This window comes from Diceros bicornis, chromosome 12 (genome assembly GCF_020826845.1).
Source record: "Diceros bicornis minor isolate mBicDic1 chromosome 12, mDicBic1.mat.cur, whole genome shotgun sequence".
Lineage (NCBI taxonomy): Eukaryota > Metazoa > Chordata > Mammalia > Perissodactyla > Rhinocerotidae > Diceros > Diceros bicornis.
The window spans coordinates 53,816,013-53,832,524 of NC_080751.1; the positions used below are offsets into that span (position 1 = coordinate 53,816,013).

The 16,512-nt window shown below is 47.7% G+C and overlaps 1 protein-coding gene across 1 annotated transcript in view; it reads left to right on the forward strand.

The window, feature by feature from the left end:
• Positions 1-16,512, forward strand: part of ALK (ALK receptor tyrosine kinase) — a 693,809-nt gene that overhangs the window by 612,167 nt on the left and 65,130 nt on the right. The window contains exons 10-11 of the mRNA XM_058551519.1: positions 1,068-1,162; positions 1,332-1,460. Coding sequence (XP_058407502.1) covers positions 1,068-1,162; positions 1,332-1,460 — 224 coding nt within the window. The remainder of the gene's footprint in view (positions 1-1,067; positions 1,163-1,331; positions 1,461-16,512) is intronic.

A 16,512-nucleotide genomic window follows, 5' to 3' on the forward strand; every position in this document is an offset into this window, starting at 1 on the left:
ATCTTATAGCCTATCTCCTGGTCTGTTTTCTTTTACTGGGGAATAGCATTCCACTGTGTGGCCATCCCACATGTGGTTTATCCAGTCACCAATTGATGGGCACGGGTTCCCTCTCTTGAGGGTGTTTTAACATCCACATCAGATGCACACTCTTCTGCGGGTCAATCTGGATTGACTTGCTGAAAGTTGGGAAAGGTTTTTCAAGTTCTTAAGAAACTCACACTTTACAGTAGGGCAGGGCTGGTTGACTAACAGCCTTCCAGGAGGATGGCTTCCTAGGAAACAAATGAACCAAAGATGTTTTCTGTTTATCCCACTCTACAGCCTTCCCTGGCCACAGTGCAGGACCTGACCCTCCAAGGCTATGAAAGAGGTGGAAAGCGACAATATCTCAGTGGGTTTACTGTTAACATTTATGGCCCACTCTGTGTTGGTTACAAACACCCCCAGGGATCCTAGTCAACTCATTTAATATTTAACTAGTCAGGCATTGCACAGACCAACCCCAATCGGAACTGATGCTGTCTGTGCAAGACACAGATCCTTGAGATCTCTGCCATGTGAGGGGTTAACATTTTGGTTGCTGGATTATGAGGAAAACCAGGGGGAACCAGGGAGGGAGTCAGGCTGCCTGAGGCAACAAGCAGGGGACACTCTGGGGACAGCGGCTCCTTATCAATTGGGCCAGAAGCATTTCAATATTTTAGTAATGACTTCAGCTCCACTGGGGAGCACCAGCTGAATATCAAGGCTACCCATTTCAGCCCATCCTGCACACCCATCAGGTGAAAGAGGTCTCCTCGGAGTTTCAGGGAGTCCGGGACCCAAGCCCCAAACTCCAAATTGGATTAACATATGGAGCACTCCCTCAGAAAGGGAAGTACTCTGTGCTGGAGGAGTGGGAGGACATGGTGACTGCTCCCCTCTTGCAACTTCTCTGAGATTAGGTGAGGCTGATGGAAACGACAGTCATGAGCCGGGTATCAGCACATGTTTGCTGGGTGCTGAATCCTAAGACATGACCAAGCCAGGTTGTACCTCACACACTCCTCTTAACTCATGTACAGGTTCTGGCTGCAGATTGTCGCACGGTGGGGACAAGGATCCAGAGCCACCGTGGCTTTTGACAATATCTCCATCAGCCTGGACTGCTACCTCACCAGTGAGTTCACCCTGTCCCTGGCACTTGTCCCCAACCCAGACTACCCTGGCCTCACTATTCCTCCTTAACCCAAGCCCGACTGTCTCTCCCACCTTCCCAGGGGCAAACTCACCTCTTTCCCTTAACCCGAGCCTCATCTGACTCAGCGCATGTGTCTTCTCTATTCCAGTCAGTGGGGAGGACAAGACGCCACAGAATACAGCACCCAAATCAAGAAATCTGTTTGAGAGAAACTCAAACAAGGAGCTGAAACCCTGGGAAAATACACCAAGAGAGACCCCCATCTTTGACCCTACAGGTAAGGGTTCAACTTACAAATTTGAGCAAAGCAATTTTTTGTTGCAAAAGGCAGAAGAAAGATGTGTGCTGTGATTGGGATGGGGAGCTATGTTTAAAGAATAAAATAGCCAACCTTTAGAAGGAACACCACCTACCCCCTGGCTATGGGGCTCCAAGAGGAAGCTGCTTGGTTCTCTTACTGCCTGAGCAAATGGAGCTTCTGGAAGTTGTGCAAAGGAGCAGCTCTCCTCCATGCCTTGGGAACACCCAGGCCCCGACCCCGATGGGAGAACCAAGCTGGTATCCTTTCCTCACCTCAGTCCCCTCATACCACTCCTCATTTACTGAACAAAGCAAACTTTCCCTCTGATTTCTCCTCTTTTTGAAGAGAGTTGGGCCCCAGGCCAAGGTTATCTGTTGCACAAAGGCAGGCTGCCCCATCAAGGGTAAAGCCCCCAAAGCATCTGGTTCAACACAGTTCAACACAGTTCACACAAAGCTTGGCTCCTTTCCAAAGCTGTTCAATTCAGCATCCCCCAGGCTGAAAGACTTCTCATGGGGGCTCTTGCTGCTTCAAACACAGGCCTCTTCAGCCTCTGGCCCTAAACCATGGAGGTGGCTTCTCAGCTACAATTTATACCAGCAGGAAATCTCCTGGATTCAGTCTCCAAACTCAGCATGATGTTCCTCGGGAGTTATTAAGTCAGAGGCTGTGAGCCAAGCCCCAGAGAAGCTGATTAAGGCCACCCAGCCTGACACCAGCAAGTCAGGGGGTTCCCCCAGGTGGGCATTGTTGCCTGGGCACGAGAATCTTCTTCCGACAAGAGTCACCTGGAGGACAGTTGTACAGCACGCGATCCACCCACACTCTTTTTCCTATAAAAGATAATTCTTTATTAAAATAGCAATTGATAAGTGATAAATCTCTCCTTTCTACTTATAATGTGAAATCCTTGTTTAAACAGTGCCAAGCGTGAAAAAAAAGTAGAGGCTTATACATTCTCCACTAAATTGTCTACTTATTAGGTAAATATTAGCTTTGCTTTCCCTTTGAAGAAATCCTTTCCTTTCTCCCCTCTGAAAAGCCACCCTGGGACTAACTCGCATCCCTCCCCTATCCCTGCCTGATCTAATCCAGCTGCCAAACTAGGGGAAAGAGTTCCTTACTTTTCCCATCGCCTCTCCCCTTTCCTCCCTTCGCCTTAACCAGAGCCTCAGAAAACCTTTTCATTTTTCCACACAAGGAGAACCTGGCCTCCAGAACTACCATCTCTCTCTATTTCCCCACTCGGCCTCATGGTCCATGAAAACATCTAACACAAGGGAGGCAGCCTTCTCTGCGAATTGTTCACGCCCCCAGCCCAGTGATTCCCCTCCATTACTTCCTGGCTCTTGGTCAACCACCGCCTCCCCATGGTAAATTCAGGACCTGCTAAGCAAACATCGTGGCAAGCCCCACCGGCCTAACCACCAGTACTGATTACATAGCAGGGGCTTCAGAAACACTTATTGATTGACTGGTGGGCGCTTAACACTTGAGCTCAGTTCTCAGATGTCAGCAGCCAGCTCCCTGCAGCCAGCATTTAGGAAACAGCCAGCCACCCTGCCTGACTCCCAGGTTTATTGCCATGTAACTCCCACTGTCCCTAAAAGGCTAATCGATAAGGGCCTGCCCAATGGCCACTCAGACTAATGAAATCACACCACGGTCCAAAAGCGGAGATGCTCCGCCACCACCTCCAAATAAAATTAGAAGCGAGTGGCTGCTAGAGAGGCTGGAGATGACAACGGCTGGCACGCAAGCCTCCCCCGCTGCCCAGCCCCCAACCTCAGAGCAGGAGTGACAGGCAAGTGGCCATGGGTCAGCGTTCTGTCTCCAGACCCCCTTCCAGAGTGACCTCAACTCAAAGGGAAGAAGACACTGAACCAGTACATCCCCAGGCGGTCTTAGTAGGTTCCTTGGGAAGGCTTCGGAGCACTGAATAAAGAGCCAGTGCTTTCCTAGGAACACTGCCACATCAAGGATCAGCTCAGGAGAGGGAGAAGCTGAGTCAGGCTCCCGACACCCCTTCTCCTGCTGTGTTCTAGTAGCAGGACGTATGTCTCCCCCATCCTGACAGATCTGCCAGTCCCACCTTGCTGCAGAGCCCTAGCGGTGGGAGTGGGGGTGTTTTTGTCTTCATTGGGAGCATTTACAGGGGGCGGGGGGAGCAGGGCCTCTTCTCCGCACCACCCACAGTATGACATCCACTGAGCCCCTGAGGCTCTGACATTGGCCAGGACTCAGCCTCACAGTCAGGGAGAACAGGCCAGGTCCTGTGTCCGTGCTGAGGCCCACCCACGCCCAACTTTAATCTAGACCCACAGTTCTCTCATACTTCCTCTGTGGCTGATTCAGTGCTCAGAGATGCTGAGCAGAACAGGGTCCAGGTCAGGCGCTCAAAGAACTCACAGTAGAGGGGAGGAGAGGGCAAGTGGACAAATGATTGAGGCCAAGCAGCCAGAGAAGTGCCAAGCAGAGGGGCGTCCTGGAGGAGGAGAGGCCCAGCGGGCTCATGGAGATGCCCAGGTCAGGGCCACACCCACGCAGAAATAATCACCCAGCGGACATTTGCCTGGCACCTCCCACAACCCCGGCATTGTGCGGCTATGACAGGGACAAGGTGAGCCACTACTCACTGTTCTGGAGCTTCTGGCCCATGGAGGAGGGCAGCCTGTGAACCAGCAGGTCATGGCCTGCAAGGTGAAGCTTAATCTGACTCAGAGTTTCCACCTGGGAGGGCCCCCGGGAGAGGAAGGGAGGGAGAGGAGCAATCAGCAAGCATGCCTGACCCTGGGCCAGGTGTTTCACACGTCACCTCATCTAGTCCCTCTGGCCCAAGGACGGCTGCTGCTATCACCATTGTAGGGATGAGGAAGGTGGTCTAGAATATGAGTCTCACAGCTGGTAGGGCATGGCGCCAGGATGTGGCCCCAAAGTCTGCATTCTTTCAGCCAACTAAGCTACTTCTAGGTGTCCAAGTCCAATCAGAAATCAACACTAGGGCCGGCCCCGTGGCTTAGCGGTTAAGCGTGCGCGCTCCACTGCTAGCGGCTCGGGTTCGGATCCCGGGCACACACCGCTGCTCCGGCCATGCTGAGGCCGCGTCCCACATACAGCAACTAGAAGGATGTGCAGCTATGACATACAACTATCTACTGGGGCTTTGGGGGGAAAATAAATACATAAATTAAAAAAAAAATCTTTAAAAAAAAAAAAGAAATCAACACTAAAATGGAAAAGAGTGGGGAGAGCTTCCATGACGAGGGGTCCTGCATGACCAGTAAACAGATCAGCTCCGGCCCTCCAACAAAGGATGGAAGAGACAAGATAATAAGATTTTCTTCCCAAAGTTCAGTGCTGTCAAGTTTCTGCTGGGCTGGAACAAGGGCAGCTGGTGGCATTTCAAGTCTCCTCCTGGCAGGCATTAGAGCAACTCCTCGAAACGCAAAGGCCACATCGGGTCTTCTGAAAACAGTCACTCACAAAGCTCCCAAGTTTCCCTAAACTCTCCTCATGTGCCACAAGCCAGCCCTCCCCATTGATGAGGGCCTGACCCTCTGGGGGTGAGGACGACTCCCTCACGCCCCAGCCCACAGGGCCGAGCTGAGCCGCTGGAGCACCCAGGCAGGGAGAAGCTTCTCCAGGTGCTTCACGAAGCATTCTCGGAAGCCTCTGAGTCACTTAAGCTAATCAGATGAAGAAACTAAGAGAGAAAACGGGGCAAGTATTAAGTCTGGGGAAATTACATTTGTCAGCTTTGCACATACAATTACGCTAACCAAATGGTTGGGATAATGCAATCACGGGGCTGCAGAGCTCTATTCCTCTCCGTCTCTCTCTCTCTCTGTCACAGCAGTGAATGTTAGGGGTGAGGAGGTACAAGCAGGACCCCCCCCGCAACAGCCCAGGTATAGGCAGGCAGGACCCCAGGGCCCAGTTCCCTGCCTCAACTTCCTTACCCCTCCCCCCTTCTCCTGCGCCCACATATGTAGGGAGGGTGTGAGGGAATCAGCTCATTTTATGTGAAAACCAACCCAAACCTTGGGCCCAACCCACAAGCACCTGTCACTAGTGGAGCCCTGGCATCAAACCAGTCTTGCCTCTGAGTTGGTTGGTGATGGTTGGTGACAGTTGGTTTACCATTTTCTGCGTACACATCTCTTGCCAAAGGGTGGGGGACAATTAAAAATGCATAGGATCATGAAAAGAGCACTGGACCAGGAGTCAGACCCCTGTGCACAGCCCTGGCTGGCCTGCACTGGCAAGTTGTGCTCCTGGGGCGGGTCCTCTACGGCTTCCTCCGCCTAGTCTGATGGCTGGGGCTTGTCAGCAAACCCACAGGTAGCCGGTCTCTTGTGAGAGGGGCTAACATTAACACAGACAAGGGCGGAAAAACTGCTATTTTCAAAAGTCAAGGTTTGAGGTAGACAGTCTCCAGGTGCCTCCCCATCCCAGCTTCTTGGGTCTAAGGGCTGAAGGGATATGGCATAACGGAGCCAGAGCTTTATTTGGCCCATCTCTCTAATTAACCCATGGCACTGCTAATGTGCCCAGAAGTAAGGGTGACAGACTGTCCATTTCCACACACGCTCCGATGATTCAAGGACAGATGCCAATTCCGTGGGAAAGTTTTATGTGTTTCATATAAATTGATTGGGTCTATTTCTGCTAAATGCATTATCCATTCACCACAGAACAACTATTAGAGTTAATAGAATTTGTAGCTAGAGCCATTATGTTCCAAGCACGCCCTTCTGGGGATGACGGCATTGTTGGAAGGCAGGCTTCGCAGGGCCTGACCCCCCCTCACTCAGAACCTGTCTCCTCACTCACTGGGGGTCTTTGTCTCTGTCAGAGCCTTCTGTGCTCAGGCCCTGCAGGCCCAATAGTGAGGATTCACCCAGTTCCTAAATAAATAAATGTATCCTAATCCAGCTCCAAAAAGTCCTGTCATCTTATCACCTGTTGGCATTGCAGACAACCCCATGCCAGGCTGATGGCAGAGAGGAAGCTGGGATCCTGTAGCTCCTTCCTGCGTGCCAGTTTTGGAGGCAGGAGGCCCCAGAGGCATTGGGAGACAGGAAATAAGTAAGGGTGGGAGGGCCAGGGAGCACCACTCACTCCGGGGGGCTCAGATTAGACTCTTGTTCATTGCATCATTAACAGCTTTCCCCGAAATGCCCAGTGACAGAATCTGGGACTTTGTGAGTGCAGAGTGAGCAGGTCGGCAGTCGGGGACCTAGATCAGGCCCAGGGTTTCTCCAAGCGTGTCCTCACATCACCTACTTCTGGTCACCTGGCTGGGTGAGGGGGGACCCACAAGTGCTACTCATTAAAAATGCAGATTCCTAGGCCCAGCAGACCTGTGGAATCGGAATGTCTGGGAGTGGGAGGTCAAACTCTGCATTTCTAACAAACTCTCAAGGACAGCCTGATTTGAAACAAAGTTTAGGGACCCCAGACTGCAGCCTGACCTCAATACAGATGAGGCTGGGCCTTGGGAAGGGAGGAGGCAGCTCAGGGCCACACAGCCTCCTTTTAAGGCTTCATCTCTCTTCATCTTCATCTCACACCGAAGACCTTGTACTATGTTGTTTGCTCTTGACACAGCGATGATAACCGCTAGTCACTGAGCGTTGCTGTGTGCCAGGAACTGTGCTGGGCTCTTTCAGAAGCATTATCTCGTTTGTTAGTGCTGTAATATTATCCCCCTTTTACAGACGAGGAAGCTGAGGCCCACAGAGGTTAAGTTATACAACTTATACAAGTTATACAACTAAAGGCTAAAGAATATGTTTCTTTGGAAATCAAATAAAAAATAAAGTTTTCTGAGCCAGATCACATTTGGAAGGGCAAAGTTGTGATAAAGAAACCTTAAAGGAATCTCATGTTGAATAGATCTTCTAGAGGAATCTCTCTTCTCTGAAAAACATTTTTTCTAATGTCAGTCTTTGCTTAAACAGAGCACATATACGTCTTCACTAATAGTCAAAACAGTGCACCAGGCACACAATGCACTCATACACATGTAAGAAAGCTGATAATTGCAGCTAACTGGCGTCCCTGTGTGCACCCCAGCCTTCACTGGAGCACATGGAAGGCACTTCTAACAGCACCCATTCAACTGGGGGAAGCAACTCTTGGAGAGCTGAGCAGGCATGGGTCCATAGATACAATCCTTTGAACCCCTTCAGGCATTGGCCATTTCCCTGTTCAGCTGGCCTGCTATTTAACCAAGAGCTGCGTGTTCTCTCTTTTTTACTAATTTTAGATTATCACCTATTTATAGCAAGTGAACTAGTGATGACGCATGAAGCACCAGCCTTACCAAGACTCGTGGGCCCCCAGTCTCTGCAGCAGATTCGGCGCTCTCCCAATTAGAATGTCACTCTTCATTTGGGTGCGTCTCCTTTCCCTGGGAGCTAGTACGGCTGTGCTCCAGGAAGAGAGGTGGCGTGGAACTAATGCATGATTCATGATCTCCATTACTGATGTTAGCAAGTCTCCTCCAGTGTAAGAGACTTCGCATGCTGGATAGCCAGCCAGCATCTCCAAGAGGTAACCAACATCGAGGCCCAGGGGCTGCTTGGTTGCCAAGGGAGAGAAAGCACTTCCACAGGGACCGGTCACCATGACAGGGTGGAAGTGAAGGCTGGATGGGAGGCCCTCCTCCCCGGGCAGAGTACCCACCAGCAACAGAGCTTCCCGAGTGTATGTTCCACCGTTTACTGCCTCCTGTCGTCTGTGCACCGGTCTCCAGTTACTAAGCACGTTCAGTGTCTCTCATTTGATCCTTACAGACTCCCCCCACCCAGGGTAAACATCACTACCAGGAAGCAATAGGCATAGTTTTTAAGAGCACAGGCTACCTGTGTTCAGGTCCCAGCTATGCCACTTGCTTTAAGCCACTCCCTTCTCCTTTCTGTGCCTTTGTTTCCTCACATCAAAAAAAAACGGTGCTTATATTCTCAGTGGTTACGTCTCATAGATTTGATGAAAGGATCACATGAGTTATACGTGTCAAGGGCTTAGAGAGGTGCTTGACATACAGGGAGCTACATGAGCCTGCGCTATTTTCCCGGTTTTAGAATCGAGGAAACAGAATCAGAGGCTGATGCGACTTGCCCCACCCATCACTGCAGAGCCAGGGTTCCCACTCAGGCCGGCTCACCCCAAAGTCCTCCTGCTCTAACCCACTGCCGCCTAGCTGCTGACCGCGGTGACGGAGAAGCTCTTGCTGCTTCCAGCCCGGCCAGTTTGCTCTCCACTCAGGAGATTCAACTCATCATTCCATGCAGAAAACATGGTTGCTGTCTAGTTAATGCTGTCACAATTCCCTGGATCCCAATCCTAGGAAAAAAAATCTTAGAGAACCAAGTTCAATCTAGCAAGTACGTGCTGGGCGCCTGCTCTGTGCCAGGCCCTGTGCTGCCTCGGGCCTGCGGCTGGGAATGGGCCAAAGCGCCACTCTTGAAAATGCACCACCCAGAGCTGGGTCCTCGAAACCTGATACAAAGCCACTGTTATCCCAGCGAGAGAGAGACTCTGGTTCCCTTTCCAATTTCCAATTCTGATCACGTCTGAAATTAGGACAGGTCCCCCACTCCACAGCTCTGACTTCATTCTGTCCTGGATGATGAGAAGGTCTTCATCCAAGATTGATGCATTGCAAATTAGACTGAACTGATCATCATTTTTTAAGAGAAATCCAATGTCCTTTGAGAAAGCAAGGAATTGATAGTGCTACTTCAGAACTGCCCAACCCTAGGGCCCACTGGAGAAATAGAACAGCATCATCCAGCTGTTCGTGAGGACTCAAAAACACCTCACGAACCTCCAGTCTGACACTAGTGGTGGTTGGAATTATGGCAAAGCTACAGACAAAATGCCTTAACACCACACCGTGGCTCCTCTTAGCATGGGAGAGGACTCATTGCCTCTCCAAAAATAGCATGTTTTTTGCCATTTGTTTCAGTGAAAGTTTACATAAGTGGGAGACAATAAATGCTCCGGGAACTCTGGGCTCAGCACGCCTTGATTAACATCACTTAGCTCCAAGACCAGCAGAACGCAAAAGGCCCCTCCATCAGTGCAAGTGCATTAAGCGCTTGTTGTTTGGGAAGACCACTTTTAATTATCGTCCTCCTCCCAGACTTGCTGGTCCTGCCTACAAAACAACCCCGCATCCCCTCAGAGCCTATTCAGCTCTCTGCTTGTTGCAGCAAAGCTTCAGTGGTCCTGGACAGAGAGATGTTATTATTATTTTTTTAATTCATCTAGACCCAGAGCTGAACAGAGGAACTAGGAGGAGAAAGGCTGAAATGCTAACTATAGATAACAAAAGGAGGTCCCCCCCACCACTTGCCCCTCCACTGCCAAGAGGCAAAGGTACAAGAAGTGGAATTGCCTTAGCCATTACTGAGTCAAGGAGGAGAGAAGGCACAGGGAAGAACTTAGCCCAGCCAGTGCCCTCCACACTGGGTGTTTACACAAAAGATGAGGAGGCCAAAGAAAGTACTGGCTGCTGGGGGGTGCTTTAGGGTGTCTGGATAGTTATCTATTGCTTTGTAACAAATTACCATAAACATAGTGGCTTAAAACAACACACATTTGTTATATCGGTTTCTGTGGTTTAGGAAAGCAGGCACAGCTCAGTTGGGTCCTCTGCTTCATAGTTTCTCATAAGGTTGCAATCAAGGTGTTTTCCAGGGCTGGAGTCTCATCTGAAAGTTTGACTGGGGAAGGAGTCACTCCCAAGCTCACATGATTGTTGGCTGTTCCTGGAGAAGCCAGTGAAGACAGCAAGGGAGGGAGAGAGAGAGGGCGCTAGCAAGATGGAATTCACAACCTTATGTAATGTAATCGTGAAAATGACACCCCATCACCTTTACCTTATTCTGTTGGTTGGAAGCAATTCACAGGTCTCACCCATACTCAAAGGGAGGGGATTATGCAAAGGTATGACTACCAGGAGGTAGAGATCATTGGGGGCCACCTTAGAGCCTACCTGCTGTGGCTTTTGTGTGCTGGAGACCAACCAATCACCAGGAAGTTTTGAGAGCTCATTGTGGATTCTGATGGGCAGAATTCCTGGCAGCAATCTCAAGCCTATCTGTTCAACATTGCACAGACACTTAAATATTCACAAAGTACCTACTGAGTGCCAGTCCATAGCAAGATGGTAAGTGGATTGGCAAAGGATCCTAGAGACCAAGATTCTAGCTGTGTAACTTCAGGACAGGCAAGCATTCTGGATCCCAGTTTTTTCTTCACCCATAAAGTAGGGATAACAATTACCTGCCACAGTTCTTTCTCAGACCTGGCTATTGTAGTGAGCAAATGAGATCATTTCTAACAGGCTTTGAAAGGTACAGAAGAATATACTAATATAAAATATTGTTATGATACTGTTATCAACATTATTATTAAAATAATCACCAAAAAGATTGGGCCAATTTGCTTGTCCCTCATATGTTGCCTTCTATGAATCTCCAGTATATTCATAATCCTCTTCCTCCCCAACCTATGAGCTGTGCACTCTTTTGTATATACACATAAGTGTGCGTTCTGGGTATATTTTTCCTAAAATTTTTTGCAGAAGTTTCAAACAAATTCCAATTTCTGGCCCCTTACAGCTAATATGTTGGGAGGGGCCAGTATTTTGCATTTTGGTTCCTCTCACTTAGTCAGTCCCTCCAACCCAACTGATCAGCAATTTGTAGGTGAAACCCTCTAACTCCACTTGGAGGAAATAAATGAATTGTGTGGGGCCATAGAAGATTGCCCCCAAAAGACCCAGTCATCAATCTAAATTGAAAGCAGGGTTTTAGTCTTTTAAAGCTTGTCAAGATCTCGGAAATGCTAGAGACTCGAGAGCTTTCTCCAAGCACAGGTTTTCAAACAAATTACAGGTGATTGGATCTGAGAGGCCTGATTTGGTTTTTATAGTGAATTTTGACTGTGACTTCATAATAATGTGAGAGCACATTGTATTCACTTAATTATTATTTATTAAGTGACTGACAGATTGAGTGATCCTGTTCCAGGATTAATGTTAACAAGTAAGGAAACTAAGGCATAGCTTGGGCTTGTCCAGCAACCTAACTGAGAATCAGGAAAACTCCCCAGGTCTCAGAATAGCTCCCTGAAAAAGAGGGCTATTGGGGCTGACCTGGTGGCATAGTGGTTAACTTTGCACACTCTGCTTTGGCTGCCCGGAGTTTGTGGGTCCGGATCCTGGGCGTGGACCTACATACCACTCATCAAGCGACACTGTGGCAGCATCCCATATACAAAACAGGAAGATTGTCACAGATGTTAGCTCAGGGACAATCTTCCTCACCAAAAAAAAAGAGGACTATTTCTTTTCCCTCAACGGGCTTTATGACTTTGATCCTACTGACTAGTCCATTCAGCCTATCAACTGATGGGTTCTATCAGCCATCAGGTAAGTGGAGTGTCCACACTGCTAAGGAGGTAGGACTCGAGCATTTTCTTAAAGACTGAAGGGCTCCCTGCTCTTCAGTTACATGGGTGTGGGTATGTGAGTATGAGTGTGTGCTGGTGTGTGTGCGAGTGAGTGTGTGAAGATGTGTGCCAGCTCCTCAGGAGCCTGCCCCCTTTCTGCTGTGCAGTCATGGGTAAGAGAGAAAATGCCTTTCAACAAATATCCTTTTATCCTACCAGACTCTTCTGGTTCACTCCATCCTAGATTGCTCTAATTCTAATACCAGAACTCCAAAGGGCCAAAGATGTTCCCACTGAACCACACACGTTCACCCCAGCACACATGAGCCTCCCCTTCTGACTACTCAAGTGGGTTTGGGGGCTGGTATTTGGCCTACTCTCTTCTTTCTATTTTGCTTTGTTTTGTTTTTGTTTTTCATTGAACAACAGTTTATTAACCACCTTCTTTGTGACAGGCACTGTTTTAGGTCCGGGAGACAAAGCAGCAAACAAAATCGACTGAGCCCCACTCCTGTAGAGTTTACATGCTAATGACAACACGCCAGACAGACAACAAACAAGTGTATAGATGATATAGGTTCAGATAGCTCTGTGTTGTGAAGACAATAAAGCAAGTTAAGGTGACAGAGATGTCAGTGGTGGAGCATGTGTGCTATAACGATGGGGTGTTGAGGGAGAAAACTTTAGGTTCCTTCAAGTGTGCGTCAGAGCAAAACCAGGATAATACTATTTGTTACTAATATTAAGATTCTACTTTTTACTCCTATGCTTGTGTGGCCTGGGGAAACCCCCAAGGCCCTCCACAACATAGCTACAACTCTAATGGCCTTGACCACAAAGTGAGAGGAGACACAGCAGAGGGTGGGTGAAGAAAGGGCAGCAGCCTGAATTGAGCAGGCTGGGCCAGGGGAGTGACCCAGATGCCTGGCCCTCCACCAAGGAAGGCAGGCTGAAGGCCACAGTGTCTAAAGAAGCATTGGAAACATTGTCCCAATCCAGGCGGGCACTGCTCTTTGAGGGATAGCAACAGAAGTCTCTGGTCAGTGGTGTTTTCATTGCAAGTAAGTAGGATATCTTAATTCTAGGAGGCTCCATTCAGATTGAAGTAGGACCCAGCCAATGGCCCAAGGAAGGGTCCAGTCCCATAACAAAAATTATTTCATAGATGACTGATGACGTTAGTTCAGTGGCCCGATATGTGACTGCTGTCATTAGTTCAATGCCTGGTGATGTCAAGACTCACATCTCTGTGATCTTGGCCTTTTCCTCATGCTTGTTGCCTCACAGCTGCTACATCTCCAGCCACCATGACTGCATTGCAGGCAGAAATAAGAAAGAAGTGTCTCTTCCCTTCTTTTCTCTAGTCCTTTAGGCTTATATACTTTGTCTTCTCTTCTTGATCCATGATTTGGTCCTACTTCCTCCCTCACTACTTTAGTTTCTGCCCTTGACCTTTGGATTTCCCACCTTCTCCTGTGTCCCTGTTCTCCAATTCATCTTAGAGGGTCCAGAACCCAGACCTAAGTGTCAGGACATTTGTTCCTTCTAGTTCCAAATCACTTGGCCAGTTGGGCTGCCTGCACCGCCATCTGCCCATCTGTCAGAGGTGTTACAGTCCCAAGGGCCTTGTAAGGATTTTGCCTATCATGACTTAGAACCACACAATAGCAAGAACTACTAAGAATAAAGCAGCGAGGGGTTCTGGCCTCCCACACTGTTGCCTCTCTCTCAGACACCAGTGGATCTTACAACAGGAGGCAGCAAATCCTACTAACATAACCCCTATGGCTGTGCACCAGACCAAGGTTTTCTCTCCCTAGTCTGCGGACAAGAGCAGATGAAGGCAGAAATCAATGACTCTTTGGGCCTGAGCATGGCAAGGCTGGTATTTGAACCACCACTTAAGCCTCGAAACCAAATCCATTACGTGTAACCCCCGGATGGATGAGTCCACAGCACCCGTCTCAATATCAAATACTTTATTAACACAACTCTGGCCTGAAGCCAACTGGGAATAACCAAATTACCCCCCGAGGCCTCCCTTAACTTAATTTTTACAGCTCTGCTTTCAGGATAGTGTTTCTCCTGTGACCTTTCTCTTCTCTCGTGTGTTACTAACTTTCCCTCAGGGAGCAGAGGATGGCTGAAAACACAACACAGCAGCCATCACAGGAGCCTCAGATTGCCCAGCGTCAGAGCTGTTTAGGGTAATTCAGTCCTGAAAGCAGCTTTTATCTCAACAGCCCTGACTTGCTGCCCTGTTGATGGGAAGCTGGTTCACTTGGAGATTCCTCTCCGTGAAGGGTGTCTGCCTCCCAGCAGAGAGGAACATGGACCTCTGGTCTTTGTTCCCCAGGAGCCCTCAGTGTTATCAGACATCCGGCCTGTCTAGGGGAACTGTGCAAGGGGCAAAGGAAGCAAAGACGTAACAGTAAAAAGAGAGCATGTGTGTGAGCACTTCTAGCACAAAAGACAGGGCTCGTATTATAATTTTATTGTTACTACCTCCTCACTTCTCATCATCAAAAAGAACCAGAGAGAAACGACCAGAAAGCTTTACATGAATGAACTGTGTGTGTGTGTGTGTGTGTGTGTGTGTGTGTGTGTGTGTGTGTTGCATGCAAACAAATTCAGTCTGAGAAACAAACCAGAACAACAAGGAAGAATCCATCAACTGAAACTGTACCATAGAAAGAGTAAATGTGACCAGCCCCTCTTCACTTAGCCTCAGGTTTGCTCTGTGATCACGGGCCAATTGTTTAACTTTTCTATGTGATTGTCTATCTTATGAGATAAAAGTAACAATTCTTCCCCCTTCCCTATCTACTGACCTAACATTTAGGGAGCTAAACTTACTGGGGGATGGAGGTACTGCATAAATGTATAGTAATTAAGCACACTGAAATTGAAGGCCTAAAGATTCCCAGCCCTGTTCATTCAGAATCATAGTAACATCCTTTTATCTAAGGTATTCCAGTACCTTCCACTATCCACCAAATATAAGTACCAAAATATAGGTACATTCCAAAACTGTGAAATAAAGTCTTTCTGCAGCTAGCTGCCCCTCAGCCTGATGCACAGAGAAGTCTAGGGCCACTCTCATGCCCTCACTCAACATTGGGTATAAAATAAGATTAAACACAGGAAGACATGCTGAAGTACTAAAAGAGCATACCTGACAGTAGAGAGAGAAGAAAGTGAGTCAGTGTAAAATATTTCCATCTGGGGCCACTTAGTGAAAGGTCAAATAGCCCTAAATAACTTGTCAAGTCTGGGTGGCACTATCAAGAAAAAGTTAAATTATACTTAGGAGCTGTATCAAAAAAAAAAAAGGCAGAACATGATGTAACAGCAGGTTCTAGGCCATGGTCATTGGAGATGTCCCTGATGTGAAATCTGAAAACCCTGCAGCCCTAGGAGTAGAAATGCAGGTGAGGGACCTGACCAGGTACATGGTACAAAGGGGATGATCATAGCAAATGACCTCAAGTGATTCCTACATTAAAATATTTTTGAAGGATTCTGGGAAGGTGGCAGTGATGGTAGTAACAGAATAGTTTTTTAATCTCTCTGAATCTAAAAACTGAGCAACCATATATCAAAACTGAAAGCCCATGACATTTACAACAAAATTTTTGATAAGGTATTCCCCTCAAACCCCAAAATACAAGTGGTGGGGACAAAGCACCAACAACCACAAGACCTGCATAGTATCAGCATCTGAACAAGAGAAAGAAGAAGAAAGCATCAGGCTGTCTTACAAACCTGAGAACCAGAGAACCCTAAAAGAGCTGACAGATAGTGGCTAGAAACGACAGAAGGCCAATCTGAGAACAGCTGTGGAAACCGGGGAGTCTTTGCCCAATCCAGTAGTATGTGAGTGCAAGGGGCTGAGGTAAGACCTGAAGGAGCTGGGACAGTCTGGCCACCGAGCCTCTGTTCCAGGAAAGGGCCCACACTGAGAAGAAATTTCTGGGAGTGAAATCAATATTGAGTAAGATAGGGATCATAGAGACAAAAAAAATAAGAGGATGTCCAGATAAAAGTTGTGAAAAGAAACAGAGCCAGAAACATCAGAAAGCAAACTGACATATTTTTTAACACTCTATGAAAAAATGTGTAGAGAGAGATCTGTGAAATTAGAAAAGCTCCTGAACACTAAAAGTTCTAGAAAGCTAGTTTCACATAAAAATACATAATGAAGAAGTCTTAAGATCAAATCCCATCCAAAATTACAATAAGAATTCTCAAAAGAGCATAGAGGACAGAATAACATCCCTACAGAAAAATGAAAACATACCAGAAAGACATGCCTACAGAATAGATCAAAATTTTAAACTTCTATCTCAAAGTGAGCTAAAAGACAGTAAAACAATAATACAAGACATGAAAAATAACATGAATCAGTATCACAAAAGATCAAAAACTAGGTGGTAGAACTCAGAAGATAATGTGAAATAAAAGGAAAAAATAATTTCATAAATGAAGACTAAATTAAAAGGAACACAAGAGCTAATAAACACAATAGTTAATGCCTTACAAGAAACACAAGGTGAAAAGA